Source organism: Astatotilapia calliptera, chromosome 15 (assembly GCF_964374335.1).
Source record: "Astatotilapia calliptera chromosome 15, fAstCal68.1, whole genome shotgun sequence".
In the NCBI taxonomy this organism is placed as follows: domain Eukaryota; kingdom Metazoa; phylum Chordata; class Actinopteri; order Cichliformes; family Cichlidae; genus Astatotilapia; species Astatotilapia calliptera.
This window is the reverse complement of record NC_137436.1, coordinates 22,898,257-22,921,363: the sequence shown is the minus strand read 5'-3', so window position 1 is coordinate 22,921,363 and position 23,107 is coordinate 22,898,257. Positions and strand designations below refer to the sequence as shown.

General features: G+C 39.3%; 1 protein-coding gene and 1 long non-coding RNA gene across 3 annotated transcripts in view; both read right to left on the bottom strand.

Annotated features, from left to right (window-relative positions):
* Positions 1–23,107, bottom strand: part of galnt14 (UDP-N-acetyl-alpha-D-galactosamine:polypeptide N-acetylgalactosaminyltransferase 14 (GalNAc-T14)) — a 252,867-nt gene that overhangs the window by 91,517 nt on the left and 138,243 nt on the right. For both annotated transcript variants that reach the window (XM_026142694.2, XM_026142693.2), the window contains exons 4-5: positions 20,601–20,668; positions 3,374–3,439 (exon numbers count right to left, since the gene is read on the bottom strand). In XM_026142694.2, the coding sequence (XP_025998479.1) occupies positions 3,374–3,439; positions 20,601–20,668 (134 nt within the window). The remainder of the gene's footprint in view (positions 1–3,373; positions 3,440–20,600; positions 20,669–23,107) is intronic.
* Positions 1,139–3,367, bottom strand: LOC145420426 (uncharacterized). Its single transcript, XR_013901730.1, has 2 exons — positions 1,977–3,367; positions 1,139–1,387 (listed from the first exon to the last, which is right to left on the bottom strand). It is a non-coding gene; the product is annotated as an uncharacterized LOC145420426 (long non-coding RNA).

The following is a 23,107-nucleotide window of genomic DNA, read 5'->3' as shown; positions in this document are numbered from 1 at the left end:
TTTGTTTTTTGCCCTTCTCCCCCGTCCCTCTTCTCAGCTGATTTTCTTTCCCTCTTTCTTTCTCCCCTTCTTTTCCCCAGTCAACTCTGTCCCGTATTCAGCAAGTGAAAATAAAATAAACAATAAAAGGTGAATCAAATGGACCATTACGGCAAGGCTGGGATGGTCAATTTGGTAAAGTAAATCCGTTGGGCATCTTTCTTCGCCTTTAGACAATAATTCTGATGGCAAAAGAGCCAAACGGGACAGGCAAAAAAAAAAAAAAAAAAAAAGGAGATTTGCTGTGTTGTGGCATTTACGTCATTTCAGATTAATGCTGACAGCATTAGTGGGAACACAATGAATATGACTGCACATTTACGCCGACATCATCCTAGTGCAAAGACAAGTGGAAGCAGACAAAAACAACAAGCACGCATGCTACAAACTTTACCCGAGTCATTTAGTCAGCCGTTAGCACATGATTCTCCTCATGGGGACCTGATATGTTTAATATGCTGCTGAGAGTGTACCCCAGAAGAAGTGTATAGTATAGCTTTTATTTTGGAAAGAGCCATTTCTCTGTAATAAACTCTCTTTTCCAAAGATGAGTGATTTCTCGATCAGATAGATTTATTATTTTCTCCCCTTGTTGTTTCAGCAACATTAAATTTAAAAACTGTACGTTGGAGTTAAAATATATATTTATAATTTTAATAAATGACAAATTAAAAAAGCATGAACATTTTCTTGTATCGAAAAAATATTGAACCGTGACACCAAAGTATCGAACCGAACCGAACCGTGAATTTTGTGTATCGTTGCACCCCTACACAGCAAATCCAGCATGTCCAAATTAACACTGTCGGATTTGATTTCAACACTATTAAAGTGTCTATATGGGTCCACACCAGAGAGTGTTAATTTAACTCTTTTTGGAGAGTTGGTACGTTAACTCTGATTTAGTGTTAAACACCAAATCTGTCTGGAGTTGATAATTTAACACTTGGTGTTAAGAGTTTATATATTAACTCTCAAAGAGCATTTTAGTTTAACTACGTAAGAGTTATCTTCTAATTCATTCTAAAAAGCGGGAATTTTACTGTTCTGAACTTCTAGAAATTTCTTTTCGAAATAAACATTTACTAAAAAGATGCAATGGTTTTTGAAAAACATTTATTCTGAACTGTGCACCACAATTTCAAAACATTTTCTGAAAGATGTAACAGTATACATGTTCTCACTTTCATTAGAATTTTGTTTATCAAAAGGTCTGACATGGTAAATGCAAATAACAGCATTCTCATCACTTATTTCTTCAATACAATATGCATGTCCTTCATTCATCCCTTTGTGGAACTTCAACGCACTTCTGCTCTCCCCCATATTCCATCTTCACAAGCATATCCTGTGCGGAGACCGAATAAAAATTAGTTGACACCAATTAATGGCACAAATAATCCAGTAAACAATTGCAGCACAGTAAAAAAAAAGGAATCCTCTTTGAGCCATTACTTGTGTAAAGTATTTTCCCAAAAGACAAAGACACAGGCAACAGGTAATACTGAACTAAATGTAAAACCTCAACCTTTTTCATTTTTACCTAAACCGTGTGCACAAAACTCTGGAGGGATCTAAATGCTAACGTAGAACCCAGTCAGGACGTCTGCTACTGCTGTTTGCTCGTTTTTTATTTTATTTTATGGGCGATCGTTTTCAGGCTTCAAGTAGCACCATTATACCAACATTTCACATTCTAGACATTGTTTTAGGTGTATTTGACCAAACGTTTGACTGAAAATTCACATGCAAGCTTTTTTCAAGGCTGTGGTATTTGCCCGCAAACAATACCTTTCAGCTAGCTAAAACAGAATATTATGCTATCAGCGAGCAACATGGCTAATGCCTTTCACACAGCTTTGTCTCAACTCCAAAGAGCCACAGAAGTAAAAGCTCATAATAACAATTGAAACAATCTTTGAAAAAAAATGACTTACCAAGCATGGCAAACAACTCAAATATGTAGAGCAAAATGTTCTGAAACGGCTTCACTTCAGCTTCGATTGGAGCCGTGCTGGGGGCGGAGTCTGTAAATTTACTCTGTTGGTGTCATAGCCCCTCTAGGAGTTCAGAGTTAAGAGGTCAAGAGTTAATGTTTCCATTGTAACACCTCCAGATTTGACAGAGAAACACTCATTTTTAACACTCGATTTTAACTACTATCATTTTACACCTCAGAGTTACATTAAAAGAATGTGACTCTGCTTAGAGTAAAATTAACTCTACTTTTGAGAGGAGACTATTAACACCAAAACATTTAACACTTTTGAATTTGCTGTGTACTGTCTGCCTCAGTATGTGTCTGTACTTGGGTCTATTTTGTGAATTTGCTTCTAACAGTGGGGTGTAGTAGTTAAAGTGCAACATTCAGTGGCAAAAAGTTAAACGATTAAAAGACCTGAATAAACCACAGCATGCCACCTCCACTATTGTTTTAGTCAAATAAAATGTTCTTTCAGCCTGAAGTATTTAATCCATTTCAATTCCTTAAAAATCATGCACATACCAAACATCTTCAGTCAGCTACAGTGGAAGATTATATATGTCTTAAACCTTTTTCTGGCCATTAACCATTTCTTTATTCACAGTATACTCCTGACCCCGCCATATTGTCAAGCTGTCATGTTAATTTATGTATTCCATTCATTCGTATTCTATATTTAAGAGCATGGAGGCAGCTCCAAATGGATTATATGGAAAAATGATAAGCATAGCCATGACACATGACTGTATTAACCATTAAAATGAGGAACACCATCCATATTTAGTGTGACTGAGGCTTTAACTTCAAACTGGTTGTCATCTGTGATTAGGTTATTTATAAATTTTCTTTTTTTTTTTTTTTAAATTTCAGCATATAAGCTTGCTTTTGAATTAATGTATGTTTGGTTTGAGATTGTGGAAGACATTTTCTTTTCTGTGACTTTTTTTTATGATAGCTTGCCACTCTGGGCTCTATTTCAGTAGCTCTCCTGTCACTTCAATTCACTTCAGGTCATTTCAGTTCTGCAGTTCAATATGTAGCCAGAGATGAATGAATCAATTTCACTTCACTCACTGTCTTTCTGTCTGTCCACCCGTCTCTGTGTGTTTATATACAGCATGGGATTGTTTAGGCAGAGAGTTTTCAGTACCACCAGTGAAATTTATATTCTTTATACACACCCTGAATAACACCTTTTTATACACATACACACACAAATCTAGCACACCGGTGACAAATGAGATGCCAAAAAACCTACAAAGAACATAAGAATGATTAAGCATGCAAATTTATACACACTAGCATGTTAAAAATGCTAATGAAATTTTTCAAACGCAACTGCTTCCATACCTTCTCGCTTGTTGTTGCGAAAGCATTTAACTTTGGGCAGTTTGGTGAGAAGCTGGCAGTCACTCTCTGGGAAAGAAAAAAAAAACAGCATGAGCAGAATACGAATAATAGAAGGAAACATTGTGTGCCGTGTAATGTATATCTTGATAATTTCTTTGAAAGTCTGCAGAGAAACCAAATAGTAGCCCACTGAAAAAAATGACGACAATTCAAAGCTTAAGGTTTGACAAGTTAGACATTTGTCTAGTTGCTGTTCAGCCGGCTGTGAGGTCTCCACTGAATTTCTGAGCTGTATTTCTTTTTTTTTTTTGTATTTTGTTCTTTTTTTTAATAAAACTGTCAAAAATACTCTGGTTGAAAGTCTCAAAATGAAAAGAAGAGAGCAGAAAAAATGAATCACTGGTGTACAATATGTGAGTCATTTAATGAAGTCAAGTTAAGTGAAATTAATATTAATGATTTTTAGAACAGGAAAATAGTGAATGTACTTACAATATCAAAAAAGGATTTCAATAGCGTTCCATTATAAATTTCAGAATAATGAGTCAAAGATTGGAAGAAAAAAAAACTAGAGAAGAAAGAGAAGCCGTCACGGCTCAAAAAACTGGAAAATGTCATGACTTATGATAATATGATGAGTATGTTCTGTCTTACATTCCTAATCACAATGGTGGTGGGATCTCAAAAGATTTCTTAACAGTTAGTTTTTGTTTTTCCCTGTAAGTGTTATTGTTAAAACTTTTCTGAAATATATTCCTGCAGTCAAATTAAAAATAAACACATTTTCTTCATATTAATATTCAAGTTATTTTCTGTGCTCTATTGTGAGTAACATATGGGTGCATGACATTTTCAGTTTTTAAAAATTATTATTAGTATTATATTTTACACAATATAACAGCTTTTTCTCAAATGGTTTTGTATGTGATGTTTTGTGTATAGCGACCCTGAATGACTTAACACCTCCATCAGAGCGCTCTGACCCAGAAACAATGCCCCATGGTTGTTCCCCTCTCCACTGAACTTCTCCCTTCAAGTGGACAAAATATATGTGACCAAGAGCATATGCACTTTGATCCAAGCAGAAAGGTTTTGACTCAGTTTGGGGATAAATTCTTATTGTTATTTTATATGGAATTTGAACTAAAACAACACAGTTTCCAAAAACCTTAAAGTTCAGACACACCCCCATAAATATTTTTTGTTTTTATATACTAATTTGGCTCTGTGGTTCTCTCTCAGCCTGAGATGCCCTGCATGATGAAAAACAAAATAACCTTTGATGGGAGGTAAATACGACAGACTATGGAGGAAGTGGAAAACATTCAGAAGTGACACAAATGAAATAACATAATAGGTTTTCTTTTTTTTTTTCTGCAACGTGATAAATGGAGAAAGATATGTAAACTCCAGACTCTATGTTTGTTTATATGTATGTCTGTTTGTTATTTTCTTTACTGTATGTCCACAATGTCAAAATAACCTAATAAAAATCAAAGTAAAAAAAAAAAGAAAAAAAGAAAAAAAAGAAAAACAAAATAACCATATAAACAGACACTAATGTTTGACAAAGCTCGAAAGGTTGAGAGGCATTCAAATTTTAATTGCAAGCATTGGTGTAACAGCATCTTTGCAGAGCTAGAAAAGTTTGTGTACTACTGTTCCACATGCCTTAATGCTGACTGGCTGCAAAACCCTCAAGGTATGCACAAAAGGCCAGAGAAGGTGGAGTTATGTTAATATTATTAATTGGGTGTTGGCATCAGTTTCAGTTTCAGTTTGGATTAGTCTTGGCTAATATCAGGTTAGGGAAAAAGCACGGAACTAATGGGCAGTTGTATGGTCAGTTCCTGGTGTTTTTGATCGTTTCCTTGTTTTTGCTAGGACTGCAAGTCCCTTATTTGTATTTGGTCTTTGTAAGTAATTCAGTTTACACTTTCAATATCAGTTTCAATTTAAAACTTTATCTTCTTCTATATTAGGATCCTTTGAGGCATGTACATAGGAACCGTTACATGTTTGGGGGCTTGTCCAGGATATGCACACATAACCTCTGAACCCACATACTGTACCTGCTGTGAGGAAAAATATAACCAGATATTTAACATAATTTGACTATAAAATCAGTCATATTCATATCTGAAATCATCCACAGCATTTGTTGGGGCAGGACGAAGTTAAGCTTAAAAACAATGAGGACAGGTCAGCTTGTCTCAGCGGCAGCTGATATCTCAACCTATGGATTCAAATGGCAAACCTCATTTATGGCTCACTTTAAGCTATATTAGTCTGCCCATGATCTGCAAGCCACTTTGCAACCCAACTCTATCCCAGCTCCTCATTTCAAGCTTTTTCAACATACTGACTGTTGGCATATACAGTGGGGCAAAAAAGTATTTAGTCAGCCACCGATTGTGCAAGTCCCCCCACCTAAAATTATGACAGAGGTCAGTAATTTGCACCAGAGGTACACTTCAACTGTGAGAGACAGAATGTGAAAAAAAAAATATCCATGAATCCACATGGTAGGATTTGTAAAGAATTTATTCGTAAATCAGGGTGGAAAATAAGTATTTGGTCAATAACAAAAATACAACTCAATACTTTGTAACATAACCTTTGTTGGCAATAACAGAGGTTTACTATAGGTCTATACCAGGTTTGCACACACAGTAGCTGGTATTTTGGCCCATTCCTCCATGCAGATCTTCTCGAGAGCAGTGATGTTTTGGGGCTGTCGCCGAGCAACACGGACTTTCAACTCCCGCCACAGATTTTCTATGGGGTTGAGGTCTGGAGACTGGCTAGGCCACTCCAGGACTTTCAAATGCTTCTTACGGAGCCACTCCTTTGTTGCCCGGGCGGTGTGTTTTGGATCATTGTCATGTTGGAAGACCCAGCCTCGTTTCATCTTCAAAGTTCTCACTGATGGAAGGAGGTTTTGGCTCAAAATCTCACGATACATGGCCCCATTCATTCTGTCCTTAACACGGATCAGTCGTCCTGTCCCCTTGGCAGAAAAACAGCCCCATAGCATGATGTTTCCACCCCCATGCTTCACAGTAGGTATGGTGTTCTTGGGATGCAACTCAGTATTCTTCTTCCTCCAAACACGACGAGTTGAGTTTATACCAAAAAGTTCTACTTTGGTTTCATCTGACCACATGACATTCTCCCAATCCTCTGCTGTATCATCCATGTGCTCTCTGGCAAACTTCAGACGGGCCTGGACATGCACTGGCTTCAGCAGCGGAACACGTCTGGCACTGCGGGATTTGATTCCCTGCCGTTGTAGTGTGTTACTGATGGTGACCTTTGTTACTTTGGTCCCAGCTCTCTGCAGGTCATTCCCCAGGTCCCCCCGTGTGGTTCTGGGATCTTTGCTCACCGTTCTCATGATCATTTTGACCCCACGGGATGAGATCTTGCGTGGAGCCCCAGATCGAGGGAGATTATCAGTGGTCTTGTATGTCTTCCATTTTCTGATGATTGCTCCCACAGTTGATTTTTTCACACCAAGCTGCTTGCCTATTGTAGATTCACTCTTCCCAGTCTGGTGCAGGTCTACAATACTTTTCCTGGTGTCCTTTGAAAGCTCTTTGGTCTTGGCCATGGCGGAGTTTGGAGTCTGACTGTTTGAGGCTGTGGACAGGTGTCTTTTATACAGATGATGAGTTCAAACAGGTGCCATTCATACAGGTAACGAGTGGGGGACAGAAAAGCTTCTTACAGAAGACGTTACAGGTCTGTGAGAGCCAGAGATTTTCCTTGTTTGAGGTGACCAAATACTTATTTTCCACCCTGATTTACGAATAAATTCTTTACAAATCCTACCATGTGAATTCATGGATTTTGTTTTTCACATTCTGTCTCTCACAGTTGAAGTGTACCTCTGGTGCAAATTACTGACCTCTGTCATCATTTTAAGTAGGGGAACTTGCACAATCGGTGGCTGACTAAATACTTTTTTGCCCCACTGTAAATACTCTTCCCGTTACACTATTGTTGTAATTAAGTCCTGTTTGTGGACATTTTACGTCTTTGTACCTACCTGCTTAAGACGACTATTATACTGTATATTAACATCAGCAAAAGTAGAACATATAGACAGTCATTACCTCCTATGCATACCTCCTATGCAGATTAGATCCAGCTACAGCTATGCTTGCTTAATTATAAAATCTTCTTGGTCATTGTCCTCAGGGGCTGTGTCCACCACAGCATACATCTCATGGACTGCCCTCTCAGCTGTTTGCAATGATAGAAACATATTTTTGATAATATGCTAAGAAAAATTAAAAAAAAAAAAGCAGGTCATCTTTTTTCTTTCCAGATTTTTCAGTTGAAAAATGTTCAACTTCTCATAAACAATTATGGCCAATGCTGTCATTTTTTAACCAGACTTCCATTTTCAGTGGCAAAAGGGTGAGTCAAATACTTCAGTGAACCAAGATCACGTCCTATTCGCACTAGTGCTGAACAATGGGGACTTTTTACTGCTTGTATGAAAAGTTTGGCTTGCAGGACGATTTAGTTTGCAGTGGGTATAGCAGGTAAACAAAAGTCATCTAGAGTCACGGTTTTTACAAGATATTACTTCCTTGGATATTCTGTATCATAGCAACGAAAGAAATACTTCATCTCCAGATTGCTCTCAAGCACTCGCAGCTGGCATTTTTTAGCTGCCAGAAGAAAAAGAAATCTCTTTGGTGCACAGTTTAAAGCAGATCGGATGAACAGTTGTCGAGATATATAGATTTATAGGACAGCTCTCTGTGGAAACATATGGCAACAATAGTTCTTGAATGAAAGAGGAGAAAGCTAAAAGTGCAAGAGGTTAGGTGGTAGTACCATAAATTATTGGATAATTATTATTATTTTTAAATAGAAGTGATATTATAAATGTATCAACTCTAGTACATCAAGAAGAAGATTTTTATGAGAGTTTATAATCTAGAGAACTGCCTCAACATAGGAACAGTGAACAAGACAGAAACATTAAGTTGATGTGCTTGAGGAAGGTAGTAAGAGAAAAGTTGTTTATGATAGGTCAAATATCCTAAAACAAATCACCGCAAATAAGCAAAGGCAAGGCATTAAACTTATTGACTCACACCTGTGTGGGCGGCTGGAAAAGTTGTTTTCTCTTTGGCTATGTATATCAGCATGCATATGCACTGGTGATATGGTTGTATAAGTGTATATGCAGTATTATTAACACTGATTATCTGTCGGTAGTTGATTTGCACATCCATCTGTGGTTGTTTACTGGCATGTATCTGTCTCCACTGCTGATTGCATCTATTCACTGTTGCCTCACCTACACCAATCATGTCTTTATAGTCTAAATCTGCTGTTATTTAACCTTCATCACTCAGGTTTTCACTTCTGTCGCTCTCAGATTGGTGAGTTAGAAAAATGTTTTAACAATTGCATGTTGAAAAAACATTGGAAAATCACGAGTTATTAATGAGACACAAAGCCTGTTCTACAAAGGTTGTACGGGTTTGGGGTTCATGTTTTAACTTCCATGTTTAAAACAACCTTTTTGTTTCTATTTGCTGTTTGGTTTGTAATTGACCAGTCAAACAGGCTAAAGTCCCCCAGTGCAGTGTGATGAATCAGAAAACACAGTTTTAAGTAAATTATAGCACAAATTATCAAAAAGCATGTTAAAGTGGGCATACAGTGTCCTCGGTGTCATGGTTGGTCTGTCACTTGTCATTCAGTCAGTCTTTTGAGACTTGTCATTCTCAAAACATACAATGGGTGATAGCTAAAGCCATCTTTTATTTACAGTGTTTCCTAACATTGCAAACAAATGCACGCATTGCATGTTGAGCGTTTGAATATAGATGTTCTGTAGACTTCTTTCTTAAATGTTTTAAAAATACTGTGAAATATTTTGTATCTGCCCATGTTCATTATGAAATGTAACAATGTAGAGACAACATGAAAATTGGTTTAGCTTCTGGATTGCTTTGATTAATGATAATGGAATTAAGAAAATATAAGAAGACTATAAGAAACCTTCAATTAATCTAGCTGCTGCTCAAGGCATGTTAGCATTATATTACATCCTGCTGCTCAAGGCATGCATTGAGATTTAGCTACGGGTTACTAAACTTGCAACAAAGATGCATAACATGTCCTGTGATGCATATAGCCTAAATAAAAAAAAATTAAAATGAAAAACCAAAAATATCACAGGGCTTTTTAAAGAGACTCTTAGCTGTCAGTAAATGGTTAGAAAGTCGTTAATATAATTGAATTCCTAAGAACATCTGAAATTACGATGCTTTGGGGAAATGGCTCTTGGATTTCAGAAAGTTCACAGAATTTTACTATCATCCTATCTTTAAGATGCTTTTGGGAAAACTGGCTGGAATTGCAATTTGACAAGTTGATCTTCAAAACACTCAGCTGCCACATATCGTTAAGTGAAAAATCTCCCTGCGCTGATTTTGATCTTATTCAAATTTAAGAGGGACGCTGAAGCACTCACTGTGGTTATTTTCTCTGCTACGTGCTCATTAAGCCTGAAGAGGGAAAAAAAACACCTAAACACAAGTTTTTTGTTGGTGCCTCTATCGTTTTCTTAAAAAATTCTTTAATTGTGACTTAAAATTATAGTGAGGAGCATAACTACACTTGAAGCAGTTGAGCAGCCTTTAAGAATAAACTGTGTGTCGGTGAAACTGGAGAAAGTTGCAGGAACAAATCAAATCTTGTCAGGCAGCTTTAGCTTCTCCTGAAGCTGCTGTTTCCAATGTAAACCATGTAGTGTTCAGTTGCCTGTATATTTGTGCTTTCCTTATCACTGCTTTACTCCCTGACCACAAAAACCAAAGTGCAGACACTTTTTCTGATCATATCAAAGTCTGCTGGCCAGAATTTATTTCCTAGCAGGAGTGGACAGAAAACTGAAAACTACAAACGACTGCACCTCTTAACATACTATCTTACTAGGTCTGCAGTAACATTTTGAAGCTATTTATATTTGACTTCCATTATATTCTGCTCTTGGACATACTGTAGTTTTTATTCCACTATGCTTCTATTTAAAACAAATCATATGATCCTGGAATATTAAACCATTTTACTACCCCTAGTAGTTATAATTAACTCCACTATGACCAGCTAAAGCATTAAACTGTGGCTGCATATTCATTTGACACCAATAATGATCCAGTGATTGATATATTACTTTGAATAACCCTTTTGCTTAATGAGCAATTTAATTTTTAATCTTTAGGGGAACAGTAGCAAAAATAGGTCCCTACATAAATACTCTGATCATCTCACTTTTAATTACGCAAATCAAACTGATTTATAGGACCAGAGACCATTTAGATATTGTATTAAACATTGGAAATCACATAGACGTACACATTTCTACACTGGGTGCGTTGGTCCATGACCAATTCTGGACATCTATACAACATCCGACTTGGTCCACAATTTGGACGTCCAACCATGACCCAACCCAACCTATGATGTTCAACATTTCAGACTGGATCATTTTTTGGGACGTCATGTGAACGCCTATGACAGGTGCAGGGAGCTTACATGGTTAAGTAATGTAAGATTTTTTTTATTTACAAATATCAACATTGTTGTTATCAACATGACACGTGAATACAGATTGTTTATAAACAAACACAATTTCTCACGTGTTAGCTTATTGATTTTTTTTTTATTTGACATTTTTTAACTGGTTTATTTATTTTAATTAATCAACTTTTTTTTGTAACCAGGCAAAAACTGTTGAAATCAATGTTAAAATGTAAAATAATAATAGTATTTAGAAAAATGTTGGAATTCCTTTTAAAAGGAGTACACTGTGTTTAATAAGTTTAAAAAACCACTTGCATTATAAATGGTTTGTTTTTATTTTAGTGAGGCTGGTCTTATTTTGAAGAGGAACTTCTAAAGGACATCTCTGCGACATCACTTTCTGAGTATATAGGCAATATAAAGGATTCAAATCATGGTTTTTGATAAACAAATTTTCCATAGACTCACTTCTTTCTGTGTGATTAACCATGTTTTTAATTTATAGGATGCCAATTAATGGACATCATGCATTTTGTCCACACTTTAAAAATGCCACCTTAAATTACTTCATAAATTAAATCAACAAACAGGGCTTTGAGAGTAGAGTTTTAAGCTTAAGCGATCGACCCTTCTGGCCATCACCAGTAGGCGGTAGGTGAAGTGTCTTGCCCAAGGACACAACGACCGAGACTGTCCGAGCCGGGGCTCAAACCGGCAACCTTCCGATTACAAGGCGAACTCCCAACTCTTGAGCCACGATCGTCCCAAACTCAGACACTCACTACATTTTATTTTAAGGATTATCAAATTACAGTTACTAAAAAACCCTCAATACTATCATTTCTTGGTAATCAAATACATAAAACATCATATGACACTATATATTTTGTTGATTAATTTCCATTTGGTACTCTAGCATGTATTTGGGGCAGCAGCAGGACTCATATGCATTAATTAAAAATAAAAATTAGTTTTCAATATCACACATAGATACACGGGTGCAGGGGGGCAATATCAATACAGTGGGGCAAAAAAGTATTTAGCCAGCCACCGATTGTGCAAGTTCCCCCACTTAAAATGATGACAGAGGTCAGTAATTTGCACCAGAGGTACACTTCAACTGTGAGAGACAGAATGTGAAAAACAAAATCCATGAATTCACATGGTAGGATTTGTAAAGAATTTATTCGTAAATTAGGGTGGAAAATAAGTATTTGGTCACCTCAAACAAGGAAAATCTCTGGCTCTCACAGACCTGTAACGTCTTCTGTAAGAAGCTTTTCTGTCCCCCACTCGTTACCTGTATGAATGGCACCTGTTTGAACTCATCATCTGTATAAAATACACCTGTCCACAGCCTCAAACAGTCAGACTCCAAACTCCGCCATGGCCAAGACCAAAGAGCTTTCAAAGGACACCAGGAAAAGTATTGTAGACCTGCACCAGACTGGGAAGAGTGAATCTACAATAGGCAAGCAGCTTGGTGTGAAAAAATCAACTGTGGGAGCAATCATCAGAAAATGGAAGACATACAAGACCACTGATAATCTCCCTCGATCTGGGGCTCCACGCAAGATCTCATCCCGTGGGGTCAAAATGATCATGAGAACGGTGAGCAAAGATCCCAGAACCACACGGGGGGACCTGGTGAATGACCTGCAGAGAGCTGGGACCAAAGTAACAAAGGTCACCATCAGTAACACACTACAACTACAATCTGTATAAAAGACACCTGTCCACAGCCTCAAACAGTCAGTTTTTTTTTTTTTTGGCTCCTCCCCTTTGTGAGTGTGGACGCTTCATCTCTTTGCTCTTGAATGCTTTGCTTCTTATATTGATTTTTATTGATTTTTATGCTGATTTTTTCCCTTTTTTCCGTGTGAGCTTACCTGCGATAACTTCTGGACACTTGTAGATCATTAGGACTAGAGTGTTCTTAACAGAAACAGCAACATTTTATGGTTACCTTGTCCTCAGCGCTCCGTGTGTCTGTGGCCTAGACACAGCTGAAGCCTGATTACAGCGTCTGGGCACCGAGCAGCCTCAATAGCCTGGAAAGGTGCTAACCGCTAGGCTAACTAGCAACAAGATGCCTTCCCTCTCCACAGATGACTACCACAGCCTCCTGCAGAAGATTGCAGTACTGGAGACAAAAATTCATCGCTTAGAAGTAAACGTGGAGGTAAATGGACTGTGTGGAAATGAAACAACCTTGCCTTTGATTCAAAACAATGGCGATGAGCAAGCTAGTACACAGCTAAGGAGCACAGATAACATGACCAAGAAAGTAGACTCTGTGCATTATTATAAATCCTCAAGTGATAATCCCCCCTTAGACTGTCTTGGTGCAAAACCAAGACATAAATCATGTCTCCTGGAAGGGGGAGGACGTATCACAGGCAGGGCACAGCGAGCTGAAATCTCTGAAACCGACTGGCCTTCACTTCCTACGAGACAGAGAAGCTCTTCTACCCCTGTATACAGGAGGAAACAGGACTGGACAACCGTGAATAGGAAGGTTAACAACAAACCTCCAAAACAACTGAATGTGAAACTGCAGAACAGATTTGCTCCACTATCAAAGGACCCTGGATCTATATCGGACAACCATCCATCTAAAAGCAGCGAAATAAGGTCTGAAAATCTGTTGAAAAGTGAAAGGCCACAGGGAAAGCTAAAGGCTAGGCCTGAAACTCTGATTGTGGGTGACTCTGCCGTAAAGGATGTACAAAGGATGTGCGGTAAGAACACTAAAGTCCTCTGCTTTCCTAACGATATGGTCAACAACCTGAAGGAGAGAATTCTTCAAATTGCAGATGAATATCCAACTGTGACAAACATTGTTCTGCATACAGGGTCAAACGATGTGTCCAAACAACAGTCGGAGGTTCTGAAACGGGACTTTACTGGATTATTAAATACTGTAAACTCTCTGAATGCAGCTGTATTCATCAGTGGACCTGTACCGCCGGTCAGAGGAGTAGACGAGAGATTCAGCAGGTTGTTTACACTGAATAAATGGCTTATATCAGCATGTGCTGACCACTCAGTGCATTTTATCGACAACTTTAATATTTTTTGGGAACGCAGGCATCTGTTCAAAGCAAATGGATTTAATTTTAACAAGTCAGGGGTGAAACTGTTCACCTCCAACTTGTTTTATTCCATACGTCATCCATCTGTGCTTGGTGCCAAGGCTGAGATAAACGAGGAGTTATCTCATAAAGAGGAACAAACAGTACTCCAAGAACAGACAAAGCCCAGCAGAAACCTTGAGGAGGAGCTTCATTTGCCCCCACCCGGGAAGAGCCTCAGAAAGGAGAGACATCCATGGCATCTGAGGAAGAGCCTCAGAAAGGAGAGACATCTAAGGCAAGAAGAGGGGTCCCTATTTGCCTCCAACTCTCTCAACAACACCAACGACCAGGACAAGGGACCACGACCTTCCCCAGTCCCCCAAACCCCTGACAGGCCATCACCCTCCTCCCCCTCCCTTTCTCCCTCCTCCCCACACCTGAAATTCACTGAGGAGATGATGGAGCGGGTCAATGCTGGGCTCAGATCTACCCCCCGTCCCAATCCCTTTTTGTCCCCCATAAACCCCCCACCAGAGCGGCCAAAGGTTCGCCATCGAGCCCCACCCTCAACAGAGCAATCGAAGTCACATTGCCCAGCCTCGCCCCCCTTAGTTCCTCTTCATGCCCTGTCTCCGCAGTCTGATGCGTGATGTGTGAAGGGTCCGGGCTGTGAGGATTATGGCAGTGATGACTTTTCCCAGGAGAAGCTGGGACCCTGTTTACTAGAAGGTTTTAAAATTTCTGTACTTTTAGGTGACAGGAGACATGTGGCCTGGTCAAAACACAGAGAGCTGCACTCTAAAAGATCTTTAAACATAGTAAACATACCTTGTGTGCCACAGACTGCTCCCAAACACGAAGGGACAAGTAATACCTCTAAAACACTTAAGTTGGCTTTATTAAACATTAGATCTCTAGCTGGGAAAACATTTTTAATTAATGATTTAATCACTGAGCACAGCCTTGATTTTATGTTTTTAACTGAAACTTGGTTGGACCAAAGTAACAGTGGAGCTGTTCTCATCGAGACGACCCCTCCTAACTACAGTTTTATCAGTGAGGTCAGGGCGAGCAGGAGAGGAGGAGGGGTTGCTGTCTTATTTAATGAATCATTTCAATGTAAGCAGCTATCTCCTGGAAGTTTTCAGTCTTTTGAATATGTGGCTTTACAGCTGAAGGCCCCATCCAAAGTTGTGTTTCTTAATGTTTACAGGCCTCCCAAATACGGCACAGACTTTTTTAATGACCTCAGTGAACTGCTGTCTGTGATCTGTGTTGATTTTGACTGTGTAATTATTGCTGGGGATTTTAACATTCATGTGGACAACCCTCAGGACAAAGGGACTAAAGACCTGAGTAACACTCTGGGCAACTTTGGGCTGACTCAGCATGTAACAGAGGCCACACATAATAGAGGACATACTCTTGACCTACTGATCTCCAAAGGCCTGAGCATTTCAAAGGTTACTGTGTCTGATGTGGGCCTGTCTGATCATTACTGTGTTTTCTTTGAAAGTAAAATCTCAGCCCACACAAATATATCAACAACAGTGATCACAAAACGGTGTATAACTGAACACAGTAGTGCAATTTTTAACCAGGTCTTCCCATTAACACCTGACCTGTCCAGAGGGTCAGTCAATGAGCTCGTCAATAGCTTCAATGCTAACATGTTAAATGTAATGGACACTATTGCTCCCATTAAGGTGAAGGTTATCTCTGGAAGGAAAAAGTCTCCATGGAGAAACTCCACACTGGTGAAAAATGAAAAAAGAGAGTGTAGGAAAGCTGAGCGCAGATGGAGAAAAACAAACCTCCAGGTTCATTATGACATTTATAAAGAGAAACTTCACAATTATAATTTACAACTGAGGAATGCAAGGAGGTCCTACTTCTCTGACATCATCACTAAAAACAGCCATAATGCTCGGGTCTTATTTTCTACAGTTGACAGGCTAACAAACCCCCCTGTGTCAGTGGCAGCTGAACTTCATTCGACCATGGCCTGCAATGACTTTGCCAAATTCTTCACTGAAAAAATCCAAAAAATTAGACAAGCAATTGGTACATCAACAGCAGATCCAGGATATGTACTGTGTCCACCAAAAAACTGTTTAAACACCATGAAACAGTTTCAACCTATTAACAGCAAAGACCTGGAGGACATCTTAGGTCAACTGAACTCCTCCTCCTGCTGTTTAGATGTCCTGCCAACAAGTTTTTTCAAAAAGGTCTCAAAGACTTTAGAGTCAGACCTGTTGCAGATCGTCAACTTTTCTTTATTATCAGGTGTGTTTCCAGAATCACTAAAAACTGCTGTAATCAAACCTATACTGAAAAAGGACAATCTTGACAAGACACAAATGAACAACTACAGGCCGATCTCAAATCTCCCGTTTTTAAGTAAGATCATTGAAAAAGCAGTTTCTCAACAGCTCAGTTACTTCTTAAAACAGAATAATTGCTACGATGCCTTCCAGTCAGGTTTTAGACAGAACCACAGCACTGAAACCGCTCTGACCAAAGTGTTTAATGACATATGTCTGAATACAGACAGTGGAAAAATGTCAGTCCTAGTTTTACTGGATCTCAGTGCAGCATTTGATACAGTTGACCACAACATATTACTCAAACGACTGGAGAACTGGACAGGTCTTTCAGGAACTGTACTAAACTGGTTCAAAACATACGTAGAAAACAGGAAATACTTTGTATCAATAGGTAACTTCACATCTGAGCAGACAAGTATCACATGTGGAGTTCCCCAAGGTTCCATCTTGGGACCCCTTCTGTTTAACATCTACATGCTCCCACTGGCACAGATTATAAACAACAACAAAATAAACTATCACAGCTATGCAGATGACACACAAATATATATCACAATGTCACCAGGAGACCGAGGCCCTGTACAGGCTCTTGGTAAATGCATTGAGGAAATCAATGACTGGTTGTGCCACAATTTTCTCCAGCTAAACAAAAACAAAACTGAGGTAATAGTCTTTGGCGCCAAAGAAAAACGATTACAGGTCACCAGAGAACTTCAATCTATACATCTAAAAACCACAAACCAGGCGAGAAATTTAGGTGTAGTGATGGATGCAGACCTAAACTTAGAAAAACACATTAAGACAATAACAAAGTCAGCTTACTATCACCTCAAGAATATATCAAGGATAAAAGATCTGATGTCTCAACAGGACCTGGAAAAACTAGTCCATGCATTCATCTTTAGTAGGCTTGATTACTGTAACAGCATCTTTACAGGTCTACCTAAAAAATCAGTCAGACAACTACAGCTCATTCAGAACTCTGCTGCTCGAGTCCTCACTAAGACCAAAAAAGTGGACCACATCAGTCCAGCTCTGAGGTCCTTACACTGGCTGCCTGTCCGTCAGAGGATAGACTTTAAAGTTCTGGTGCTGGCCTATAAAGCTCTGAATGGTTTAGGACCAAAATACATCAATGACCTCCTGACCCAGTATGAACCATCCAGATCCCTCAGGTCATCTGGATCCGGTCTTTTATCAGTTCCCAGAGTCAGAACCAGACACGGAGAAGCTGCATTCAGCTTTTATGCTCCTTATATCTGGAACAAACTCCCAGAAAGCCTCAGATCAGCTGAAACACTCAGTTTATTTAAATCCAGGTTGAAGACTCACCTGTTCTCAGCTGCATTTGAATAAAGCACCAAATCCACACTTTAAGCTTAAATTTCAAAACTTACATTTAACTACTGATTTTATCTACTGTTCTGATTTTATCTGTTTTGATTTTATATACTGTTGTTTGTTTGTTTGTTTATTAGTTAGTTAGTTTATTTGCTTGTTTTAATCTATTTTAAATCATGCTTTTTATTTGTTCTTGTTTCTAATGTCTCTGTAAAGCACTTTGAATCACCTTGTTGTTGAATTGTGCTATACAAATAAACTTGCCTTGCCTTGCCTTGCCTTACAACGGCAGGGAATCAAATCCCGCAGTGCCAGACGTGTTCCGCTGCTGAAGCCAGTGCATGTCCAGGCCCGTCTGAAGTTTGCCAGAGAGCACATGGATGATACAGCAGAGGATTGGGAGAATGTCATGTGGTCAGATGAAACCAAAGTAGAACTTTTTGGTATAAACTCAACTCGTCGTGTTTGGAGGAAGAAGAATACTGAGTTGCATCCCAAGAACACCATACCTACTGTGAAGCATGGGGGTGGAAACATCATGCTATGGGGCTGTTTTTCTGCCAAGGGGACAGGACGACTGATCCGTGTTAAGGACAGAATGAATGGGGCCATGTATCGTGAGATTTTGAGCCAAAACCTCCTTCCATCAGTGAGAACTTTGAAGATGAAACGAGGCTGGGTCTTCCAACATGACAATGATCCAAAACACACCGCCCGGGCAACAAAGGAGTGGCTCCGTAAGAAGCATTTGAAAGTCCTGGAGTGGCCTAGCCAGTCTCCAGACCTCAACCCCATAGAAAATCTGTGGCGGGAGTTGAAAGTCCGTGTTGCTCGGCGACAGCCCCAAAACATCACTGCTCTCGAGAAGATCTGCATGGAGGAATGGGCCAAAATACCAGCTACTGTGTGTGCAAACCTGGTATAGACCTATAGTAAACGTTTGACCTCTGTTATTGCCAACAAAGGTTATGTTACAAAGTATTGAGTTGTATTTTTGTTATTGACCAAATACTTATTTTCCACCCTGATTTACGAATAAATTCTTTACAAATCCTACCATGTGGATTCATGGATTTTTTTTTTTTCACATTCTGTCTCTCACAGTTGAAGTGTACCTCTGGTGCAAATTACTGACCTCTGTCATCATTTTAGGTGGGGGAACTTGCACAATCGGTGGCTGACTAAATACTTTTTTGCCCCACTGTATCTGGCATTTCAACCTTGCTAATGGAAAAGCTGGAGACTGAAGCTCCAACCATCCAGTTAGTCCCAATTTAAGGGAGAAAGAGCTAACTCAATGGTATAAACAGAGCAAAATATATTAGGTGCCCAATACACACAAACAATACTTATGTGGATCAAATTATTGTTGATTTTGGACTTTTCATTGGATTTGTTCATTTGTTGACTATATTACTCCATCCACGACCTACGAGAAGAGGGGATGCTGTAAACATGGCCTTGTTCTAACTTTTTTTAGATGTGTTGCATTCATCAAATTCAAAATGGGCTTATTTGGTTTTTTTTAAATGGCACAATTTAAACCTTTGATATTTGAATAGGATATCGATATTTCTATGATCTATTGTGAATAAGGGTCATGAGGGATTGCTAGAAGTTGCCTGCTGTTGCTATTGCTTGTCACTAAAAGCTGGTAGTTTGTTTCAAAGATGCCAAATTATCTGCAAACACTCTCCAACCACTTGCCAAGCAGTAGTGAAACTGTAAAGAGTGTGATGCAAAGCAGAATCAGAGACCTTTGCCTTCAAAGTAAAAGTTGCATGTTTTTAAATGGGGTGGTATCAGAGGTGAGGCACATCTTTTACTTGAAAGATGAGGTGAAATTAACCACGGTCCAGTCATTGATGACTTTGTTCAGTGGTGTGAGGAGTCTTATCTCCAGCTGAACATATCTAAAACAAAAGATATGGTTGTTGATTTTAGGAAACAACAAAATGGGCACGGAGTCACTTTAATTAAAGGTCAGAAAATAGAGCAAGTACAATCATATAAATATCTTGGGACAATAATAAATGAAAAACTGAACTTTGATCAAAATTGCAAATCAGTTTGTAAAAAGGGTCACCAGCACCTTTATTGTCTTAGGAAACTTGTTCACTTCCACATTGACCAAAAATTTTTAACTTTGTTTTATCGTTCTTTTATTGAGTCTGTTTTATCCTTTTGTTTGGTGGCATGGTTTGGTCAGACCTCTGTCACAGAGAAAAACTCTCTAAATCAGATAGTGAGATGGTCCAGTCGTCTGATAGGTGAGCCACAGTCTTGTTTAGCCTCCCTGTACTCTAAGCAGGTACAGAGGATGGCTTTATCAATCCTTAAAAATGGTTCCCATCCTCTAAGGGGTGAATTTCAGCTTCTTCCCTCAGGACGGAGGTTTCTATTTCCGAGATGTAGGACAAAGCGTTATAAAAATAGCTTTGTCCCCGTTGCTGTCACTGAATTAAATAAGAACTGTTTTTGATTCGAAATATACTATATATGTGCCACAGTGAGCTTTATATATTTACTAGGTATGTGTGTTTTTAAAGGGATGCCAATTTTTCATTTTTCTGTAAAGCAAATTTACCTTGCCTTTGGGTATAAATAAAGTTACCTTGACCTTGACCTTGTTTGATATAGTTCACTAGGACTTTTTGAACCTCTGGAGATGGACTGGGCACATCTGTGGATGAGATAGTGTGCACGCTGTGAACGAAACTCCGTTCTGACCCAGAACGGAGTTTCTTCTCTTTTTTTTAAACTCCATTTTAATCCTGAAGCTGTGGACCCAGCTGCTGTGGACACATTCCTCCCTCTGACCTGTTTTGTAGGTCTCATCTTTGTTATCTCTGACCTGGAAGAAACCAGGCATGTGTATATTTGCAGTGTGTATATGAATGTGTGTGTCCAGCTGCAGCTCACCGTCGTCACTGAAGTCGTCCACCAGAATGATCTCATAGATGAGATGAACCGGGGTCCTGTTTAAAACACTGGAGAGAAGACAAAAAAAAAAGTGATTTAAAATATTAGTCAGTTTGCACAATCATAAATAAGTATTCAAAACAAATGCATAAATGCATGGAAAAAGCTGACAAGTAAATGCCAACCTGCAGTGATGCAAACACACACTCAGGTGCTCATTAATCCATTATGTACGCAGCACACGCCATACGAAACAACATATTGAAAATGTCAGCCCAAATTCCTGTTATGAAAATGTATGACGTGTCGCCTCTAAAAAAACTATTTCATTAAAGAGGAAGATTGAAACATAAAAAATTCATAACTTTTACTGGAAGAAAATGAGAAAATGTGTTTTGTTCTGGGTGGGTTTCTGTTCCATTTTATTTCATTATTTCTACCGTTCAATAACCTCTGCATTCATCATGTCCTCTGGAGAAGTGTAAAAAAGGGAGAAAAGGAGAGGAGGATGAATGTGGGACAGGGAATGAAGAAATGAGAGGATGGAGTAGATAAAAAAAGAGGATAGAAAAGTGAAAGAAATGAAAAGAGAAAAATCAGGGAGGAAGAAGAGAAGAACAGAAGTATGGTAAGGGGAAGACAGGGAGTGAAGGTAAAAAGGTACAAGAAAGTACATGAAAGATGAACAAGTAGAAAATCGATGGCTGAGGATCACGGTTGAGGGAACGGGGCAGAGGAAGAAAGGAAAGATAAAAGAAAATATTAAAAAAGCAATAGGGAGAGACTGAAGAGTGTAAATGAAAAGGGGGGGAAAGGAAAGGTGAGAAGAAAGAAACCAAATGAGACAGAAAAAAGGTGAAATGGAATGAGAAAGGAAAGAGATCTGTTCCTTCTTCATATTTATCCTGTTCCAAAGGATGAAAATGAGAAAGAGATACAGGCAGGGGCGGAAAGATACGAGGATGAAGAGAGAGCAGGAATGGGAAGGGGGAGTAAGTGGGGAAAAGGGTGAGAAAGTTTAAATGTGAAAATTAAAGGAAGACGAGGGAAGAAAAGAGCTAAAGGAGGGGTGAGCAAGCATAAAGGAGGGAAAAAAGGAAATCAAACTGAATTGACAGGTAGAAAAGGATAGATAGAGGAAAGAAAAATGGGGGGAAGGAGGAGGAAATGAGTAGGAGGGTTGTCACTTGCTTGAGACTAAAAACAGGGAGGTACTGTGTATGGAGAAGAATGGCAGAGGTGAAAATTAGCAAGAGACTAGTGAGGAATGGATGGAGGAAAGGTTGGTAATGTAGAGGGAGGAGGAGGTGTGGAGAGAACCTGTGTCTCTGGGGCACTGGACCCCATCAGGAGGAGTTATGGATGCTTGGAGGTAGAGGGTAGGAGAGGTGGGGCGAGATAAAAGATAATGAGGAAGGGGGGAAAGAGAGAGAGGGGGTCAGGGAGAGATATGACAGCATAGTAAGGGAGACAAATAATCCTGATGCTAACTCTCTCTTGCTCTCTCTCTGTGGGCTGAGGGCCGATCAGGAGAGATGGATGAATGGATTGATGGATGAGATGGAGAGGAGGGGGAGGAGAAGGAAAGGTGTGGAGCAGGAAAATAAATGAAAGAGGGAGAGACGGGTGGAATCAAGATGGAGGGGAAAATAAAGACGGTGAGATGAGGTGATCAAGTAGAAAGAAAATAGTGCATTTATCGCATTAGTTCCCATTAAATCACCCTGTATCCATCTATGCATCTATCTATGAAACAGATATGAGTGAAAGGACACAAATCTCTTTTCCTTCTCTCGCTACAACTTTTCTTCTCCCTTTCACAACCTCCAATTCCTCTCACTAGCTTCCATCTACGCAAACACACACAGACACACACAGACCCACACACACACAGGAGTTCCCATTCTCTGGTTCACAGGCCACTAGCTATGAGGCTTAACCTCCCCTCAGGCGTGCTGAGGGAGAAGCTATCTTCAGCTCACAGAAAATATTATCACCGCTGACAATACCGCAGTCGGCTGCCACAGAATAGCAGCTCTATATCTGCGCCGCTCATTTCCAACACTCTATATATCAGTTTTAGCTGAGAATTTTTTGAAAAATTTTCATTACCTACAGCCGCCATTTGGAGGGTGCTTTCATCCAAAGTGCCTTAAGAGCATGCATTTTTAAAGAGTGGCAGGTGTGGGGCCCCGTGGGAATTTAACCCCACTCTCTGGCAGTGATAGCACTGATCTTAAATGGGTGCTACTGTATGACTGCCAGGGTGAGGGGTTCAATTCCCACAGGAGCCATGTATACAGGCTGAGAGCGTTCATGCTCAGAGTAGAGTGAGGCACTTTGAATAAAAGTGATAAAAGCTTCCTCTGAAATATCTGTGAAACAACAAAATGAAAACAACTGTTAAGCAAGAAGAGATATTTAATAAATTCAAAATTAAAATTAACATTTTATTTGTCACACACACACAACCATACACAGTATGACGTGGGGGTGAAATGCTTGTA